Source organism: Callithrix jacchus, chromosome 12 (assembly GCF_049354715.1).
Source record: "Callithrix jacchus isolate 240 chromosome 12, calJac240_pri, whole genome shotgun sequence".
Taxonomy (NCBI): domain Eukaryota; kingdom Metazoa; phylum Chordata; class Mammalia; order Primates; family Cebidae; genus Callithrix; species Callithrix jacchus.
Window position 1 is genome coordinate 39,938,783 of NC_133513.1, and position 17,163 is coordinate 39,955,945.

The following is a 17,163-nucleotide window of genomic DNA, read 5'->3' on the forward strand; positions in this document are numbered from 1 at the left end:
CACTCACCTAACTCCATCCCATTGCAGTTGGTTAAGAACTCGGGTAGGTAGAAGAACTCTGGGGTCAGCTCCCTGACGTCACTCATGTTCTCTCTGGAGGCCGACTCCCACGTGCTCTTCACACTGTGGAACATTCTGTCTGCCACATCGAAGCTTCCGCCCTGGGAGAAATGGAACCGACATGACCAGGTGCACTCACTGCACCCTCCCGCTGGCTAGGCTCCGTCTATTTTGCCTTGGAGGCACAGGATCCACTGTTAGCACTTCTCATTCACCCTCCCCACACCTGTGTACTCGTCAGCCCAGGTGTGTGTCCTCTACCCACTGATTCCTTCATTACTCACTGGAACCTTGCTCCAGAGCTTCGAGGGAGAGTACATGATCCATGGTAATCAACCCATGTTTCCCTGCCATGGACATCTGAGATCAGACCAGAGACAGGAAAACCACATCTGAGCATTTCTGAGATTGCAGAGGGCCAGCTCTGAATTAGGCACTCAACACGAGGCAGTTAAGAGTGCCAATGACTGTGACTTGGTTCTGGAGAGGCTCCCAGCCAAGTGCCACAGGCAGGAAATAAAGAATCAACCATAAGAGAAAGAAGTGGGTGAACATTCTATGTGGGAGGTCAGAAGAGGTTTCCTGGAGAGGAGCCCCCAGAAGTGAGTCTGGAAGCCTGCTGATGGGGAAGATAGCAGGGTGTTCTGAGCAGAGGACAAGGCTTGGGCGAGCACCAGGGATGGGAGGAGAGCAAGAAGCAGAGGGAGGAGGGAGGTGGGAGGAGAGCTCACTAGTTCGCTGGTGACATCCAACACATAGCCCATGGCATTTGGTGGGGGAGAGAGGTGGGCAGGAAGGAGACTCTTGGACCAGGGTTCTTGGCTTTGATGACAGAGAAAGGGTCTGAGGGTGGAGAGCTGGAGAAATTTCAGGGTTCAAAGGGCAGGAGGCTGGTCCACAAAGGACATGATGTCCACAGCCTCTGCCAGGGCCAGCCCTGGTCCCAAGACCCATGACCACAGGTGGCCTGGTACAGCCCCAGGCCTGGCTGTCGAGGTTGGGCCATGTAAGAATTCAGGCATATTCTTTCCCTAGATTCACTGATTCCCTCATGGGAATTGTCAAACTCTTCAGCTGATGCTACCCTTATTCATCAGTTGGTCTTGGGGGTTGGGAGGAGGAAGAGAGGTGCCTCCCTCCACGTCCTGGTTGGAAAAATGAAGGTGCTGGGGGCAGAGGGACTCCAGGAGAGAGTTTCTGAAATTGGGCCTTGGGTCTACATAAGTTTAGTGATCCAATAGTTCACTTTTCCCATCAAGGCTTTGTATAACAAAAACTTGTCCTCTGCCATCATCTACAGAGTGCACATATGGAACAAGGGGCAGAGCCCAGGATGGCAGTGCCCCCTCTGTGCCTATCACTCCTTTCCCTGCTCAAAGGGCTGAGGGTCTCCATCTGCATTTACCCAATGAAGCCTTGGGGGGCAGCTGCAGGGGTGGATGGAGGTAAAGAAGGGCAGGGGCCTCCCCCTGGCATGTCTGGTCCATGCTCAGATGATCTCTCCTAATCCTCACAGCAGCTGCATCAGGAAGGAATGAGTGTTTCCGTTTTGCAGACCAGTAAACGGAGGCTCCTCAAAGTGCACTGATTTTCCCAAGGCAGTGAATGGCAGAACTGGGGCAAACCCATGGGTGCAACTCCAGAGGGCATGCTTTGCTCCTTGACAGATTCCTGAGGGAATTCCTGGATCTGGGACAAACTTGATCCACTGTGTGTGGGCCAAGGGGTGACTCAGCTCTATCTGAGAAGGGGAAACCTACCACATACCCAAGACAGCCAGACATGGAGAGCTTGAAGGTCACGGTCTGGCTGGTCTATTTACTGGTTGGGACTTGATCAAGTGAGATCTGTGGGTCTTTCCCCACACAGGGACAGGGACACTGACTCAACCAAACACAGTGCATGGGCGGCTTTAAACATGTGGCTCTTCCCCAAGGTTGCTTTGCTCTTGGCTGAAATTAAGGAATGACGTCCACCATCAAATTTAAATTGAAATGGAAATAAAATGGGGGCGGGGTGTTGAAATAAATCTTCCCCTAATGAGTCACTCATTGAAATGTATTAGGAGCATTGTGTATTTAATCTGCAGCCAGAGCCTTGCATCTGCAGGAGATTGATGCCTTCTCCTAGTCCCCTTTCCCTTTTGCAGCTTTTATGAGTGCTGATGGTAGTCTCCTGAGAAACAATATGATTTGGTAATAAAAAGATTACCTGTATTAAATAAAAATAATATATACATACGAAATATTGTTAGTGCTACAAATCTGGTTAAAGATATTACCACAAAGAAAAATGTTATTTTTTTCACAGCTGTCTAATGCATTTTAGCAAAAGTAATATCTTTAAAACTTAAGCCTGTATTATTTATAAAGGAAGCAATAACTGATTTTCCTATTTCCTATATTAATAAATGTATTTGCATACATTTGTTTCAAAATTAATGGTTTTTCTCACTTCTGCAATACAAAAGAAAACATCAAATTCCCTGGAAGAAAAAGTGGCGTTGCTTTGTTACTTGTATTACGGGTCTGTGGGTGGATATAAACTCTGGTGGTTGCCAGTGAGGAGTTCCACCTAGGACTGAATTCTCAGAAAGAGAGGGAGGAAAAAAGAAAGAAAAGGGAAAAACCGAGCAGGTACAAGGCAGGGAGTCCCAGTTAGGGTTTACAGAGTGCCTATCTAAGGAAAGTCCAGACCCAAATGAAAGAAAACAGCACAATGAAGTCTAGAACTTGGAAGGGAACCAAGTGATCAAAGAGAATTTCTGAACCAAGAGCTACTCTGGAATCTGTTCTGCAACAAGTCCCGCCTGTATCCCAGTGAACTGTAAAGAATAATAGCAAGGTTATTATTGCCAACAGAAGAACAACTTCTTATTGGCAGAAGGTTTTCCCATGTGACATGTGGGCCAGAAGACAAAGGAGCCAGCCGAGCCTAGAGGGTTCTGAAGCAAAAGGTTACAGTTGTTGGATTTTGTGCTCAGTTAAGACGTCGCTCACATGTTAAGATGCAGGAACATTTTGAATACTGAAGAGCTCAGAAACAATATAATCCTAGGTACTACTTCTCAATTAAAATCCTTCAGGAGGTGCTAAATATTGCTAAGAGATGAAGCAAAATTGAAGGCAAAACAGTAGGAAAAGAAGTGGCTAGCAAGGACTATTGCTGGACTGACCCGAGTTAAAATCAGGGACAGTCTATAATTATGGTATGATGGTGAAAGCTGGAAAGCCCGAAAAGAAATGTTGTGTAGTAAAGGAAGTTCTCCTTTCATGTAAGGACACAACGTCTATATGCACCATTGTCTTTGGATGAGCATTTTAATCACTATTAGACATTCTTAAACCCCTCTCCAACGTGGCTTTAATTCTTGACCCATATTCACAGGAAGTTCGGTAACTGCACATGCTGAAGGACACCTAGATGCGCAGATATTTTTATAATACATGCTAGAAAGTCTGTTCTTCCTTCCTGATGACACTGATCCCAATCAACCTGCTGCCACATCTGGATATGGGATTAGCTTTATCAGCGGGCTGACAACCCACTCTCACTGCAGGTATTCTTTCCAGTATTTATTTGTTTTTTTTTTTGAGATGGAGTTTCGCTCTTGTTACCCAGGCTGGAGTGCAATGGCGCGATCTCGGCTCACCGCAACCTCTGCCTCCTGGGATCAGGCAATTCTCCTGCCTCAGCCTCCTGAGTAGCTGGGATTACAGGCACGCGCCACCATGCCCAGCTAATTTTTTAAAAATATATTTTTAGTAGAGACGGGGTTTCACCATGTTGACCAGGATGGTCTCGATCTCTTGACCTCGTGATCCACCCGCCTCGGCCTCCCAAAGTGCTGGGATTACAGGTGTGAGCCACCGCGTCCGGCCTCTTTCCAGTATTTAAAAGCACCCATGCAAACGATTCACTTAAAGGATGCTGTTGACATGTCAGGTGATCTAACCTGCTGTCTTTAGCCCATCAAAGAGGCAATGTACAATGGTGGAAAGCACATTGGCTTCAGAAGCAGGCAGGCTTGGGCAGGAATTTCAGTGCCGCTTACTTGCAGGATGAACTCCAGTGAGTTGCTTACTCTCTTTCACCTCCCATGCCCTTGTCTGTGAACCTTGGATGATTGCTGTTGGTGTGAAGGCAGTTGTGTGTGTGTGTGTGTGTGTGTGAGAGAGAGAGAGAGAAAGAGAGCGCAAGACATACCTTATGCGGTACAGTAGGCGCACAGAAAGAGGTGCCAAATGAACCCAGCCCCTACATCCTTTTCTCTGCACAGACTAGGAACTGGGGAGCAATCCTGGGCTTGAGCCTCAATCTCAATGTACATGGGAAAGGCAACCAGGGGCTCTAAAGGAGAAGGCGATAGAACTTATGGAAGGTAGGAGGTGAGGAGGGGAAGTGAGGAGAGGCGGGATCCTCCAGTGCCGGGACAGGGGTAGGAAGGTGGGGAATCTGAAGGACTGTGGGATGACAACAGAAAAGAGCGCCTTCACTGTCAGGGCAGCTTTCGGCAGCAATAGCCTCAGAAGCAATGGGGCAAAGGTGTGAGGGGAAAAGAAAGAGGGACACAGCACTGTCTGAGCCTCTGCAGGAATGAGCCAGGCCCTGACATGCTACTGAATCAGCTAAAGGCATAGGACCCGCATGGCACTGGGAAGCCCACACACTGGTCCAGCTGCCTCTTGGTCTTGCTCTCACGGAGGATGGGATGACCTCAGAGAAGCCATTAGCTCTCCTTCCTGTAGGTCGTGGCTCTTTTCTAAATGAGTGAACCCACCTAGCCTTGCTGAAACCACTCTGCCTGCATTAGGAGGAGGGGTGGGCACGTAGGGGACACTCTGTTCAGCCAAACAGGCTTATGCTGTATCTCCATCAGTCCTCACCACCCACCCACCCAGGAGTTATTTTAAAGGATGAAGACACCAAGGCTCAGTTGTTCAATAATGCCAATCAGAAAGTTCCAGAGCCAGGAGTTTATCCCAGGTCTGTCTGTCTCTATTGAATGTGCTTTACCAATACTCATCCTAAGTCTGTATGATAAAAACTACACAGCGTTGGAGATCCGGCATGATTCTCCTCAAGTCAGTTTGGGCCCTTACAGACCCCATGTCCTCACTCTGTAATCAGAGGAAGGCTGGAGGTTTCTGTGTCTAGCCCTGCAGCCCTGGCTATATCGGGTAGTCTGGCCCTGAGTGAGGCTCTGGGTACCAGGAGATGGGCTGCTTGCCTCAGAGGCAGGGGCTGAGCTGCAGGCAGCACGCGAAGAGGCAGGCATGGTCCACCTGGGTGTGGGCACAGACACAGATGCTCCAGCTTCCACACCTTCCCTGGCACACACTCCACCAGGACTCCCGGCACTGACCCCACCAGGACCTCCCAGCTCAGCAGCCAGGACGGGCCAAGTGCTACCCCACGGTTCTCTGTTCTTTCTGCAGTTAGCATCTGTCTTATACAAAAACCAGCCATCTCGCCTCAGGTGGTTCGGAAAACCCTTCCCCACTGCTGGTAACAGCTGACTTCACGTGGGCTGTGACTTAATTAACACAGCACTTTATTTCTGTTTCTTATTAAATGCAGCAGCAGCCACTGCTGCTGTGTCTTCGCTGGGTGCCGGCTGCCTTGCTGTGCCCCACCTCGGCTGGGTCTGATCTCAGGCCTGAGAGCAACTGGTGCTTTTACTGGAGCAGAAACAGATGCTTGGGTTGGGACCGCAGCAGGGGCCTGACCTCCTGGTGACTCAACTTTCTGGAGGCTCACAGACACTCGCTTTAGGCAGGCAAGACTCCTAAAAACGACAGCATTTTCCAGCCTGGGCAACAAAGCAAGATGCTATCTTTACAAAACGTATTTTTTTTTTTTTTATTAGCCAAGAATGGTGGTACACCTGCATAGTCCTAGCTACTCAGGAGGCCGAAGCAGGAAAATTGCTCAAGCCTTGGAGTTCCAGGCTGCTCTGAACTGATTATGCCACTGTACTCTAGCCTGGGTGACTGTCTCAAAAACAAATGAACAAAGGAACTACAGCATCCTGGGCTGCTATTGGGGGAGACAAGCCCTCTGCCCTAGCAGTCAGCCGTTCACACACCTCCAAGAAAGTGGGGAAAACAGAGCACACAGCTGACCCATGCCTGGTCACACTGCCTGCATGTGACACCTGCTCAGATCACACAGCATATACATATATCGTATTTCCTGGATTGTAAAAATCTATCATTGTAATAACAGACTTGAGACAGAAAAACAAGCACATCAAGTATATAAGTGTGAATCAATTCTAAGACCAGCTCAAACTTAAAACAATTTAAACATGAAAGCAGTAAAACACTTCTTATACCCGGGGCTCAGAATGTACTGCCCTGCTGTAGGAGGTGTCTGTGATGTCCAGTCTTTGTGTGGTGCGGGGTGAACGGTCCACAGTGCCCAGAGAACGCCACGCCTGCCTCCCTGCAAGCCAGCAGACCACACTGGGTGTGCTACACAGGCATACAGTGCGTGACAGCAAAGGTGCTCCATGACAGAGCTGTTGTGCTGCCTGTCACTCTGCACTGGGGGCACCAGGGGCCACGCTGCACACACATGCAGCCGGCACACTGCACTCCTGCTGCAGTGCCAGGTCACCGCCTACGTACCACACTGCTTGCATGTGTGCCTGTGTGTGATGCTGCACAAGGGCCTCCCCACTGTTCTACTGAAAATGTGGCCTTGAAAATGGCATGTGTCCCTTTCCTCTGAGCACTGTGTCCCCTCTGGACAACCCCTGTAGACCCCACCTTGCTTTATTTACCATGAGTGTTTTAGGCCTGGCGTCCTCAGGGCTGGAGCCCATCTCATCTCTGTTGTCGTTTCCTGTGGGACATGATCTCCCAGAGACTCAGTATCCTGAGATTAATCACAGCAGCCTCTCACAAGCTTGTGAGGGCCCAATGACGCACAGCAGCCCCTTCACCATCATCAGAAGGAGGAAGCACCCCAGCCATGAACGAATGATAAACAACATGTGTTCTACACATACGGGGTGCAGGATTCAGCTTTAGAAAACTGACACATGCCACAACAATGGATGGACCTTGAGGACATTATGCTACACGCAAGAAGCCAGTCACCAAAGGACAAACATTGCCTAATTCCACTTATAAGGGGCTTAGAGTAGTCATTCATAGAGACAGAAAGTAGAACAGTGGCTGCCAGGTGCTGTGGGGAGGGGTGATTGGAGAGTTATTGTTTCATGGGTACAGAAACTGAGTTTGGGAGGATGAAAAAGTTCTGGAGACAGATGGCAGGGACGGCTGCACAGCGGTGTGTATGCACCTAACGCCACTATGCTTAAAAATGGTTAAAAGGGCAAATTTCATGTTATGCATATTTTACCACAATAAATAAGTATAAAATGTTTTAAATAACAGTTGTAAGGTACTTAGCACCATCCAGGTGCATAGTAGGCGCTTAGTGAGCAATCAGAGGTTAGAGCTGTTACGGAAGGGCCTTCCGAGGCGATCCTCCCATCCACCTCCTTTATCTCACCAACAAGGAGACTGGACCCCAGAGAGAGAAAGTGATCTAAGTAAAGTTAGACGCAGCAGCTGAGGATGCTGGGACGTGAGCCCCAGACTCACCACATATGCTCCACTCTGGCTTATCTGTGGTAGTAGGCAGGCGGTAGCATTTGCTCAAAGAGGAATGGAGACACATGCACTTTCCCGTGCTGACTCTTACACATCCACCAGCTCTGGCTTCCGTGCCTGGGTTCCACAGCCTCTCCACGTCTCTCGCTCTTCCCCACTTCTCCGTCCAACCCCAGGCTGGGGGCAGTGCCTTGGGCTGCTGAGACTATTGGAGGCTCCTTTCCAGTCACCTCAAGGGTGAAGCAAAGGTCTCTGGAGAAGAGACAGGCTTCCCCCTGGGGGGTGGGGTGAGATGGAGGGAAGAGCCTGACTTCAGGAAGATGCCAGAATATTCCTAAGGACGTGTGCCGAGATTCCGGCACTCTCAAAGAGGAGCCTGGTATGTCCCCCAGCAGAGGTAGCCTTTATACTATGTAGCCTTTATACTCATTCCCTCAAGAGCTAAAATTCTTTTTTTCCTAAGTAAAAAACAAAAGGTGGCTGGTTCTTTTGCTGGTTCAAAGGCTCAGACCAGGTGTGACCCACCAGAAGAGTAATTTAAAAGTAGGAAAGTGAGACCCAATTCAGAAGCAAGTGGAGAGAGTCTGGATGTTTCCAACTTGGACGGGTCAATCTACCCAAGACAAATCTGAGCCCTAAAACTCAGTCACATCAAGGACTTCAACATGGGAGTCAAAAGGGCTCAAGCTAAGATGACTGCATTTGTGTCACCTAAAAGCGTGGGCAATTGGTTCTGACCCTCTAACACTGGTGTAGACCAACTCAAACGAGTTTTACCTGGTCACCAATGGACCAAACTGGCTAAAATAAGATTAAACCAGTGATGAGCTTCAAAGTGGCCATAGCCCAGATATCCTCATTGGTTCACAGCACACCTGTTAGGCCTGGCTCACGCTAAGTTGGAATACTTTGATGCAATGCAGACTGCCATATATTAGCTTAAACCAGAGGGGACCAGCCTGGACAAGTTCGGACCTACTCAGATTAGATCTGGCTGATTGCAGAGGGAAGAAGGGAACTAACAGTGATTGATCACCTATGCAGCATCAGGCCCTGAGCTGGGGGCTCTCTCCACATTTTCTCATTTAATCTTCTCAACTGCCTATAGCCTGGTGAGATGTGCATAACTAACCCTCATTTCCAGAGGTAAAATAACTGCAGAAGATTTTGTATCTATTAAGTGGCAGAGCTGTGATGTAAATCTCACAGCCAAGGCTGTTTCTATTTCACTCTGTCTCCTCCCGATGTGAAAAGATCCTTAGAAACAGGTAGAGCTGGTGTTTTGGGGCTTTAATGCAGCCTCCCGAAGGGGCAAGGGAAACTCTGAAAGTATCCTGAACATTTGAACACTTAAATTCCCTGGACAGAAACCAGTGGTGGAATCCATCACTATCATCATCAACGGTGAACATCATTTCTTGTGGATTAATGAGCAGCATCTGGATGGGATTCCTGGCATGAGGTGCAGCTCTGGGACCATTTGTTCTCCAAACAAAACTTACTTAAAATGCTTGTTGCCTGAGAAAGGCTCAGGGGAAGCACACTTATTATTTTTGAGTGAATTTCCAGGGAGAGGAGGTTATACAATGTCTAGACGAGTTATGCCGTCAAGGAGAGAGAAGGCTGTGCCAAGAAACAAGACAGGAGGGCATTTGTTCCTTATTTGAGAAAGTAACCTGACCTTGCCTACCCATTCCTGCCCCAGGGCTCAGAGTCAGCTTTAGTGCTGACTCAGGGTGGCCTTTGGTCTCTCAGGGTCAAGGTCTTCTGAGTGACCACAGTGACCTGGCTGGTAAGGTCAGACCCAACACACAGTTCTTGGGACACCTGGGCTTTTCCGAGATGAGGCTTAGGTGTCAGAGCAAGCCTGTGTGTTCAGTGGCCTGTTGCCCACCCCAGCTTATGCCTTTCTCCCCATTGGACCATTGCAGGGTCTGGATCTGGGCAGCCCATACACTCAGGCCCTGTGCTATATTTACTGTAGAGTTAGCTGAGCCAGCTGGCCTATCTGAGGATTCTCTCCATTCAAAAGCTGTGCCCCTGGGATAAGGAGTCCCTTGGAAGCAGGATCCCAGTGATGGGGTTGTGAGGGGAAGAGGGGAAAGGAGCTTCTCAGCATCTTCACAGCACTGCCCATGAAAGACTCTGTTCCAGAAATCCCACATGCCTTTGACACCATCTCCATCCCCCCAACACTTGGACACCAGACTGGCCACATACAATGCAGGAGGCCCAGATAAATTTAAATTTCATTTAAACAACCAATAGTTCATAGTTTATTGGGAGTTCAAGTTCAACTAGGCATCCTGTATTTTTATTTAAAACCTGGCAGTCCTAATCTGGTATAATGGTCTGTTGGTGTGTGGGTGGGTAAGTTAGTTTTGTCCTTCGAAGCCTTTCGGTTTGTACTCAGCATAGATTTGTGCATTCTGACATCTTGAGTCATATTCTTTTCATTGTTCCTTCTTGTATTTATTTTTCTAATCCTTGACCACCTGCCTTTCTAGTCTCCAAGCTTCCTGTGTTTTCTTTTTCCACTAAATCTTATTTATGTCAAATCTTTTATCATGTCTAATTTTTTAATTTTTAGAATCATTTTGCAAGGCTTTGTTGGGCAGATGTGCAGGTATAACTGAGGAAAAACAGCCTGCCTTGGCTGGGGGACCAGAATCGTGGAGCCAATGTCAACTGGGAATCATTGGCTAATGACTGAGTTTTTAGCAGAGGTGTTCCATCTTGTTCAAGCCCAGGTCTTGGTCTGTGTGATACAGCTCTGTGTGTGTGTGTCTGTGTGTGCACGTGCATGTCGGCACAGAGAGTGGTGACAGCTCACCTGCAAAGCGCAGAAGGCCTGGGTGAAGGGTGGCATCCGGACCAGGTAGGAGGCAATGATGATGGCTGAGGAGTAGTGAGTGTAGTAGTGGCACTGGACAGTCATGTCTCCTGCAACAAAAACACGCATGCTTGAGGGCTGCTTCCCTACCTGTGCTCACGTGCGGCAGATAGTGTGCTACACTATGTTCATAAATGGCATTTAAAAAATACATTCACTGAGGTTTAGGAAGTGAACAGACCTAAAGAAAAAGATTTATGTCATAGAACACAGGTGGCACATGAATGTGGCAAAATGTCTCAAGATGACGCGCAGATGGACAAAGTTTGAGAGCTAGAGTCACAAATGCAGGCTCTACCATTTAGAGGCAGTGATCTTGAGCAAGTTGCTTAATCTCTCTGAGTTTCATTTTCCTTCTCTACGGAATGGACCACTGCTTATGCCAATGCAGGTTGGCCTGGCCCTGGCAGAAAGAAAGTGCCGAATGAATGTTAGTTCCTTCTGCCAATGCCTGCCCTAGGTGTGGAGTCACTGCCTCTTAACATCAAACGTCTCCAGGCAGGCTGCATATTAGAATCCCCTGGGCTGTGCCACACCACAGACTTATTTAAATCCAAATTTCTAGAGGTGAGACCTGGACATCAGTATTTTCTAGAAGCTCCCCAGGTACTTTCTACAACCAGGTTAGAGTCCTCTATGCAAATGTAATCACTTGTAGGCTAGGTGACCACCTTAACTGTTATCAGCGATCATCTCAGGGCGTCCAGACGAATAACACTGCACAGAAAGTCAAGCTGAATACTCACCTTCAGTTTTCTCTACTTCTTTAAACCTCTGGATAAATTTCAGCTTCCTTTCCTTAGTCTGAGCCCCCATGGGCTTTGAAAGATCCCGGAAAGTCTTTGGATTCGCCAAGTTCAATGTCTAGAAGGCAGATGTGTGGCTGGAGTTAACTCCCCCGATCCACTTGTGCCCTGGGAGCCACACTCTTGAGTTTTATGGTTCTCTTTATTGATTCACTGTCGTTTGGTCTGACCCCTCTCTGGTGGTTAGCTGGCAGGCTGGGGTTTTATGGCCCCAGAGCCAGTGATCCACAAAGACTTAAAAAGGGAGAGATGAAAAATAAGAGGAGGGGAAGACCGAGTTCACACATCAACCTGTTCCAAGTTGACCCAAATCAGAACATGGCCACCAGTTACTGAAAAGGCACTTTTAAAAGAATTCCTGTTGTCTATGAGGCACTTGGCTCCTAAATGGCATAATTTACTCCAGTAGTTCAGGATCCTTGCTTAGAATCAAACTGATTGTATAGGAAGTTAGAAGTCATCTGTTTGGGGAGGAAATAAGAGGAAGTTGCTCATTTCTCCTGGAGGCCCACTCCTTTCTGGTCAGTGAAAGCATGCTGTGGCCACCCCTTCCCTCCCTTGGAATACACTGCAGAGGAAATTGGACGAGTTTCAGGGCCAGGTTCTCTGTGAGACTTTTTCTTTTAATGTTCTGTGTGTTAGCAGAAGAGTCAAGATTTTCTGGGGTTTGCATTTCTTTATAGGAAGAGGTACCTATGTTTTCTTTTTTCTGAGATAAGGTCTCACTCTGTCGCCCAGGCTGGTATGCAGTGGAATGATCCTGGCTCACTGCAGCCTTGACCTCTTGAGCTCAAATGATCCTCCCACCTCAGCCTCCCAAGTAGCTGGGGCTACAGGTGCGAGCCATCATGCCTGGTTAATTTTTGTATTTTTGATAGAGATAGGGTCTCACTCTGTTGGCCAGGCTGGTCTCAAACTCCTGGGCTCAAGCAGTCCTCCTGCTTCAGCCTCACAAAGTGCTGGTATTACAGGCATGAGCCACTGAGCCTGGCTCATAACCCTTTCTTTCCACTAGCAGTGAATCCTCAAAGCTCCACTGGGAGCCCAAGGTGTCACTATCTCAAATGCCTGCACAAGCCAGGGGGAAGCAGGGGCAAGGGTGAAACGGCTCCTCTTAAGATCCCAGTGAGTGCTGGAGGGGACACACTGAGACCCACATTCAGCATTAGCAATCTCGCCAGCTCAGGAAAATGCCTACTTGCCAGATCTCATGGTTTTCCAAAAGATATTGGAAATCCAGATTTTTTTTAAAGGAGAAATCTCTTAATTTTTAAGTGTTGATAAATAATCAAGATTTTAAATACCCAGAATGACCTAAACAAAAAAGGCCTTCAAACCACCCTTTGCAGCATGTGAGTAGGTTTTGTGTTTGAAATGCCTCGGTCTCTGATGGACCATTAGTGCACTACATAGCAGCCAGTGCTAGTTTTGCTGCATTAAATGTCTTAAGAGGAGATGGGAGGTCACAAAGGAATGAGTCTCCCTCTCCTAAATCCTGAGTGTCTGCCATCCAAGCAGCCCTAGGCAAGGCTGGCCAGCCTCATCTGTAAAGTGACCCAGCCACCTTGTGTGCTTTACACACGGCTCAGCACCTCTCTGGATGGCCAGGGCCCAGATGGCTGGGACACTGCTCCATAGCTTGGTTGTCCCCACAGGAGCACAGACATCACCCTGGTCCTGCTGTGGAGTTTTTCTCCCCCTGCCTGCTGGGGTCCAGGGGTAGAGGCTAAAAGAGATGAAGGATCTGCTCTTGCCATCTTGCCATCAGCCTCCCCTGTCAGTACAAATGTCAGTCCAGATCTCAGATGAGGTCCAGACACCATCATCTCTATTTCTGAACTTAAGCTACAGGGAGAATGGCTTGTTCTTTCTGTGTGTCCGTATCTCTGTGTGTGTCTCTCTCTCCTTTCCTCCCCAGCCCCTCTCCCTGCACACATTCATTTTAGGAACAAATTCCACAGCCCACCTCACTTGTAACTGCCTCTCCCCACAAGGGCTGACCGATGGCACCACTTGGTAGATGGCATCGGGTGCCTTCAATATGGAGAGTAAGCTAGTAAGCCCCTTGGGGCTCATGTTAGCAATCATGCTAGTGGTGTTGATCATTCCACAGGTAGAGCCAGGACAGAATCCGGGCAGCCAAACACCAAAGGCCACCTTGTGGTTAAGAGATCTGAGGCTGGGCATGGTGGCTCACGCCTGTAATCCTGGAACTTTGGGAGGCTAAGGCAGGAGGATCATTTGAGGTCAAGTGTTTGAGACCAGCCTGGACAACATGGTGAAAACCCATCTCTATTAAAATACAAAAAAATTTAGCCGGGCGTGGTGGTGCATGCCTGTAATCCCAGCTACTCAGGAGGCTGAGGCAGGAGAATCGCTTGAACCTGGGAGGGGCAGGTTGCAGTGAGAAGAGATGGTGCCACTGCATTCCAGCCTGGGCAACAGAGTGAGACTCCATCTCAAAAAAAAAAAATAATAATAAGACATCTGTGCTTCAGCAGCCATTAGGCCCAGGTACCCATGTTCATGTGATGGAACCTCCTAGCAGAGGCTCTGCACACTGACGTAGGGTCTCTGTTTAGGGGTCCAAAAGTCTGAGGGCAGCTGTGGGTTCCACAGGAGGACCTTACCTCTGAGATGTAGTCTGCAAGGACCCAGGGGAACACGGGGTACTGCATGTAGTCATTGCAGGTTCTCCCAGCCACGGTGTTGAGGTACATGAGATACTCAAAATTGCTGATATCCCTTTTCTACCAGAAGAGACAGAAAGAGGATAAACCAAACATGTTTGATGCTCCCCCAAAACTAGGGATCTTACCCTTAGGCCTCAGCAGCAGGCCCTGGCTCTGTGGGTGAGGACAGGCCTCTGGCCCCTCGGTCACTTCCTGCACATCTCATGCATGAGCTGGCGCCAACTCAGGACCCACTCATGAATGGAGGCAAGTGTATTTGGGAAGCAAAGTCAGCCAGGAGAATAACCCAAAGCAGTTCAGCATCCAACATCAAGGACAAAAGATTCTTTTGTGTTAACTGTTGGATGCAATACTCAGAAGTTCACTAAAATCATAGCACATGTGCTGTGGGCAAACTGACTGCTGACCTATTAATGGTAAGAAAATAAGCAGAGGGGCCATGGCAGTCCCAGAGACAGAGGCCCTCACTCCCGGGCTCGATGGTCCGGCTTCCTCTGGGACTTTGAGAACTGCCCATTCCCTGTCCCTGCCTGTTGGGGTGATGTTCAGTCTTAGAGGCCCTCTGCCTCCAGAGGAACAGTCACAAATGGAGACAGGGCCTATATTGGGAATAAAATCCACCAAGGCCACCGAATGAGTGAGCAATCCAACATAGCTGTCATCTCTGACAGCCCCTATATGCTTAGGGGCCCTCCCTTCCTCAGCCTGCTCCTTGGGAGAGGATTTTGGACCTGGGTTACTGAGACTTGCTTTCTCGTTGTCCCCCAGTATCTACAACTGCCTCTCTTGGGGTCTATTCCTTTCTCTGAGAACCCTGGGCCGAATGTCAGCTTGTCCAGGCTGGGAGCCATGTGTGTCTTCCAGAAACAAGAAGTGACACCCATGCCCTGCCCCCCATGTGGCTGTATACATGTGTATCTTCACAAACAGGGTGTGTGTATCCACTCGGAGGCATCCGCAGTGTACAGGTATGCATGCACACGTGCACACACACACACACACACACACACAAACAAACATGCACATTCCCCAGCTCTGACTCCAAAGTGCAAGACTCATCCTCCATCACTGAGGTCTGGTCAGGGAAATGTCTGGGAAATTTTGGTAAATAAATAAGATCCTCGCCAGGTGCGGTGGCTCAGGCCTGTAATCCCAGCACTTTGAGTGCCTGAGACAGGTGGATCACCTGAGGTCAAGAGTTAGACACCAGCCTGGCCAACATGGTGAAACCCCGTCTCTACTAAAAATACAAACATCTGCTGGACCTGGTGGCGGGCATCTGTAATCCCAGCTACTGGGGAGGTTGAGACAGAAGAATCAATTAAACCCAGGAGGCAGAGGATGCGGTGAGCTGAGATTGCGCCATTGCACTCCAGCCTGGGTGACAAGAGCAAAACTCCATCTCAAAAAATAAATAAATGAATAAAAATAAGAAAAAGAATATCCCTTCTTGGTTGATCCACACACTTCTTCTCCACTGCCGGGGCCTGGGCCATTCTCTGGCTGGCCTTCCCAGAGAGCTTCCCTCTGGAGGAGCCACTGTACCTGCCACTTCTGCAGCATGGTCCTGTCAGAGCCGGGGTATCTCCTGTGGGACAGAAAACCATGGTGGTGACCAAATATACGAAGGCAAGAACAAGAAGAGGGGAGAGGTGGCTCTTGCCTGGGCTTCATGGGGCCAGGGTGTTCGGGAAAGCTGTGGACTTCCCAAATCCCACAGCAACTCTCAGCGGCAGCACAGGGAGACTGCCATCCAGTTCTTCCGGCCCCACCCTGACCTCTGACAGTTAGGTTCTTGTAGTCACTGTCCCTCCTCTGTGATGCCAGAACAAGCTGCTGCCTCAAGAAGTCCCAGGGGACGTGCAGCCTCAGGCTTGGGGGCCTCCCTCATAACCCACACAGCATTCCTCTGCCGCATCTTGGCCTTCTCTGCCCCTGCCCCAACGCCCTCTTTTGCCATGTGGATAAAATGCAAACAACATGGAAGGCTGTGAAATATGACATAAGAGTCTCCCAACTACTTCTCCTACTCAAGAAGTGTCCACAGTCACCAGTTCTAGTGTATGTTCCAGAAAAAATGTTGTACCCATATGCCTGCCTATATGCCTACATAGGTTTTTTTTTAACCTTCAATCACACATGGGATCACATGGTACGTCAGGGTCTCCACGCAGGCTCTCTTGTGCTGCCGCAGCCCTGGACACCAGCTCACACTGCACTTTCAAACCATCTCTGCAGCTGCCGGGCAGGGTCGCACAGCTGGGCCCTAACTGATTCATTGCCCCGGTGACAGGTTTTGTTCTCACAACTGACTTTTCCAGGGGCACCCTTTGGCACATGTCTCTGGGGTACTTTTGTGAGTGTATCCATGAGAGGTTTCTAGCTGTGGTGCTACTGGGTTAAAAAGTATGAGCATTTTCCATTTTTCTACTTATGGCCAAGTGTTTTCTTCAAAAGGCTGTACTAATGTATACGGCTAAAATTGAAGACTTACATGTCAAACGAATGAAGTCCCATTGTGAACTGTCCTGCTAGGAAAACGGGTAGCAAAATGCAATATTGGGAAGGGTGTGGGGAGGAGCCCTCCCTCTCCACCTGAAACGTCTCTTCTATTTAGCAGGGATTCCAGAGCCGAGCTCCAAGGTGCCACTTGGGTCCTTTTCCAGCTGTTTCTTCCCCATCCCCGTGAGACACTCCTCTATACCCAAGACCAGGTCTTTGCTCAAGATGCTCACTACACAAAGCCAAATCTTGTTTCCTCGCTCCATGCATCCCCTCTGCCACAGTCCTGTTCAGGCGCCCACAGAGCTGGTCCCCACATATGTTCTGCTCCACCTACATGGTCTGTTGTCAGGACCCTTCCGAGCTCAGTTTGGACAAGGCCTGGCTATCCGGGTGTCCTGTGGGGACAGTCCCTTTTCATCTTCCCGTCGTAGCCCTACCGTCACATCTTCTGTCCCGGGCTCTCTATCCCTCTGCATTCAATTCTTTACTTGGTAGATTTTCCATAAGCAGAAAACAGCCCTCAGGCTATTTACCTCTTCATCCCTAACAGAGAAGTCATTAATCTGGGCCATGTATCCAGG

General features: G+C 48.9%; 1 protein-coding gene across 4 annotated transcripts in view; it reads right to left on the minus strand.

Moving 5' to 3' along the window:
- The window catches only part of WDFY4 (WDFY family member 4), a 285,801-nt gene that overhangs the window by 25,211 nt on the left and 243,427 nt on the right, over nt 1-17,163 (minus strand). For all 4 annotated transcript variants that reach the window (XM_035267709.3, XM_078343959.1, XM_035267708.3 and 1 more), the window contains 5 exons: nt 15,623-15,665; nt 14,015-14,134; nt 11,325-11,442; nt 10,519-10,628; nt 8-161 (listed from right to left, as the gene is read on the minus strand). In XM_035267709.3, the coding sequence (XP_035123600.3) occupies nt 8-161; nt 10,519-10,628; nt 11,325-11,442; nt 14,015-14,134; nt 15,623-15,665 (545 nt within the window). The remainder of the gene's footprint in view (nt 1-7; nt 162-10,518; nt 10,629-11,324; nt 11,443-14,014; nt 14,135-15,622; nt 15,666-17,163) is intronic.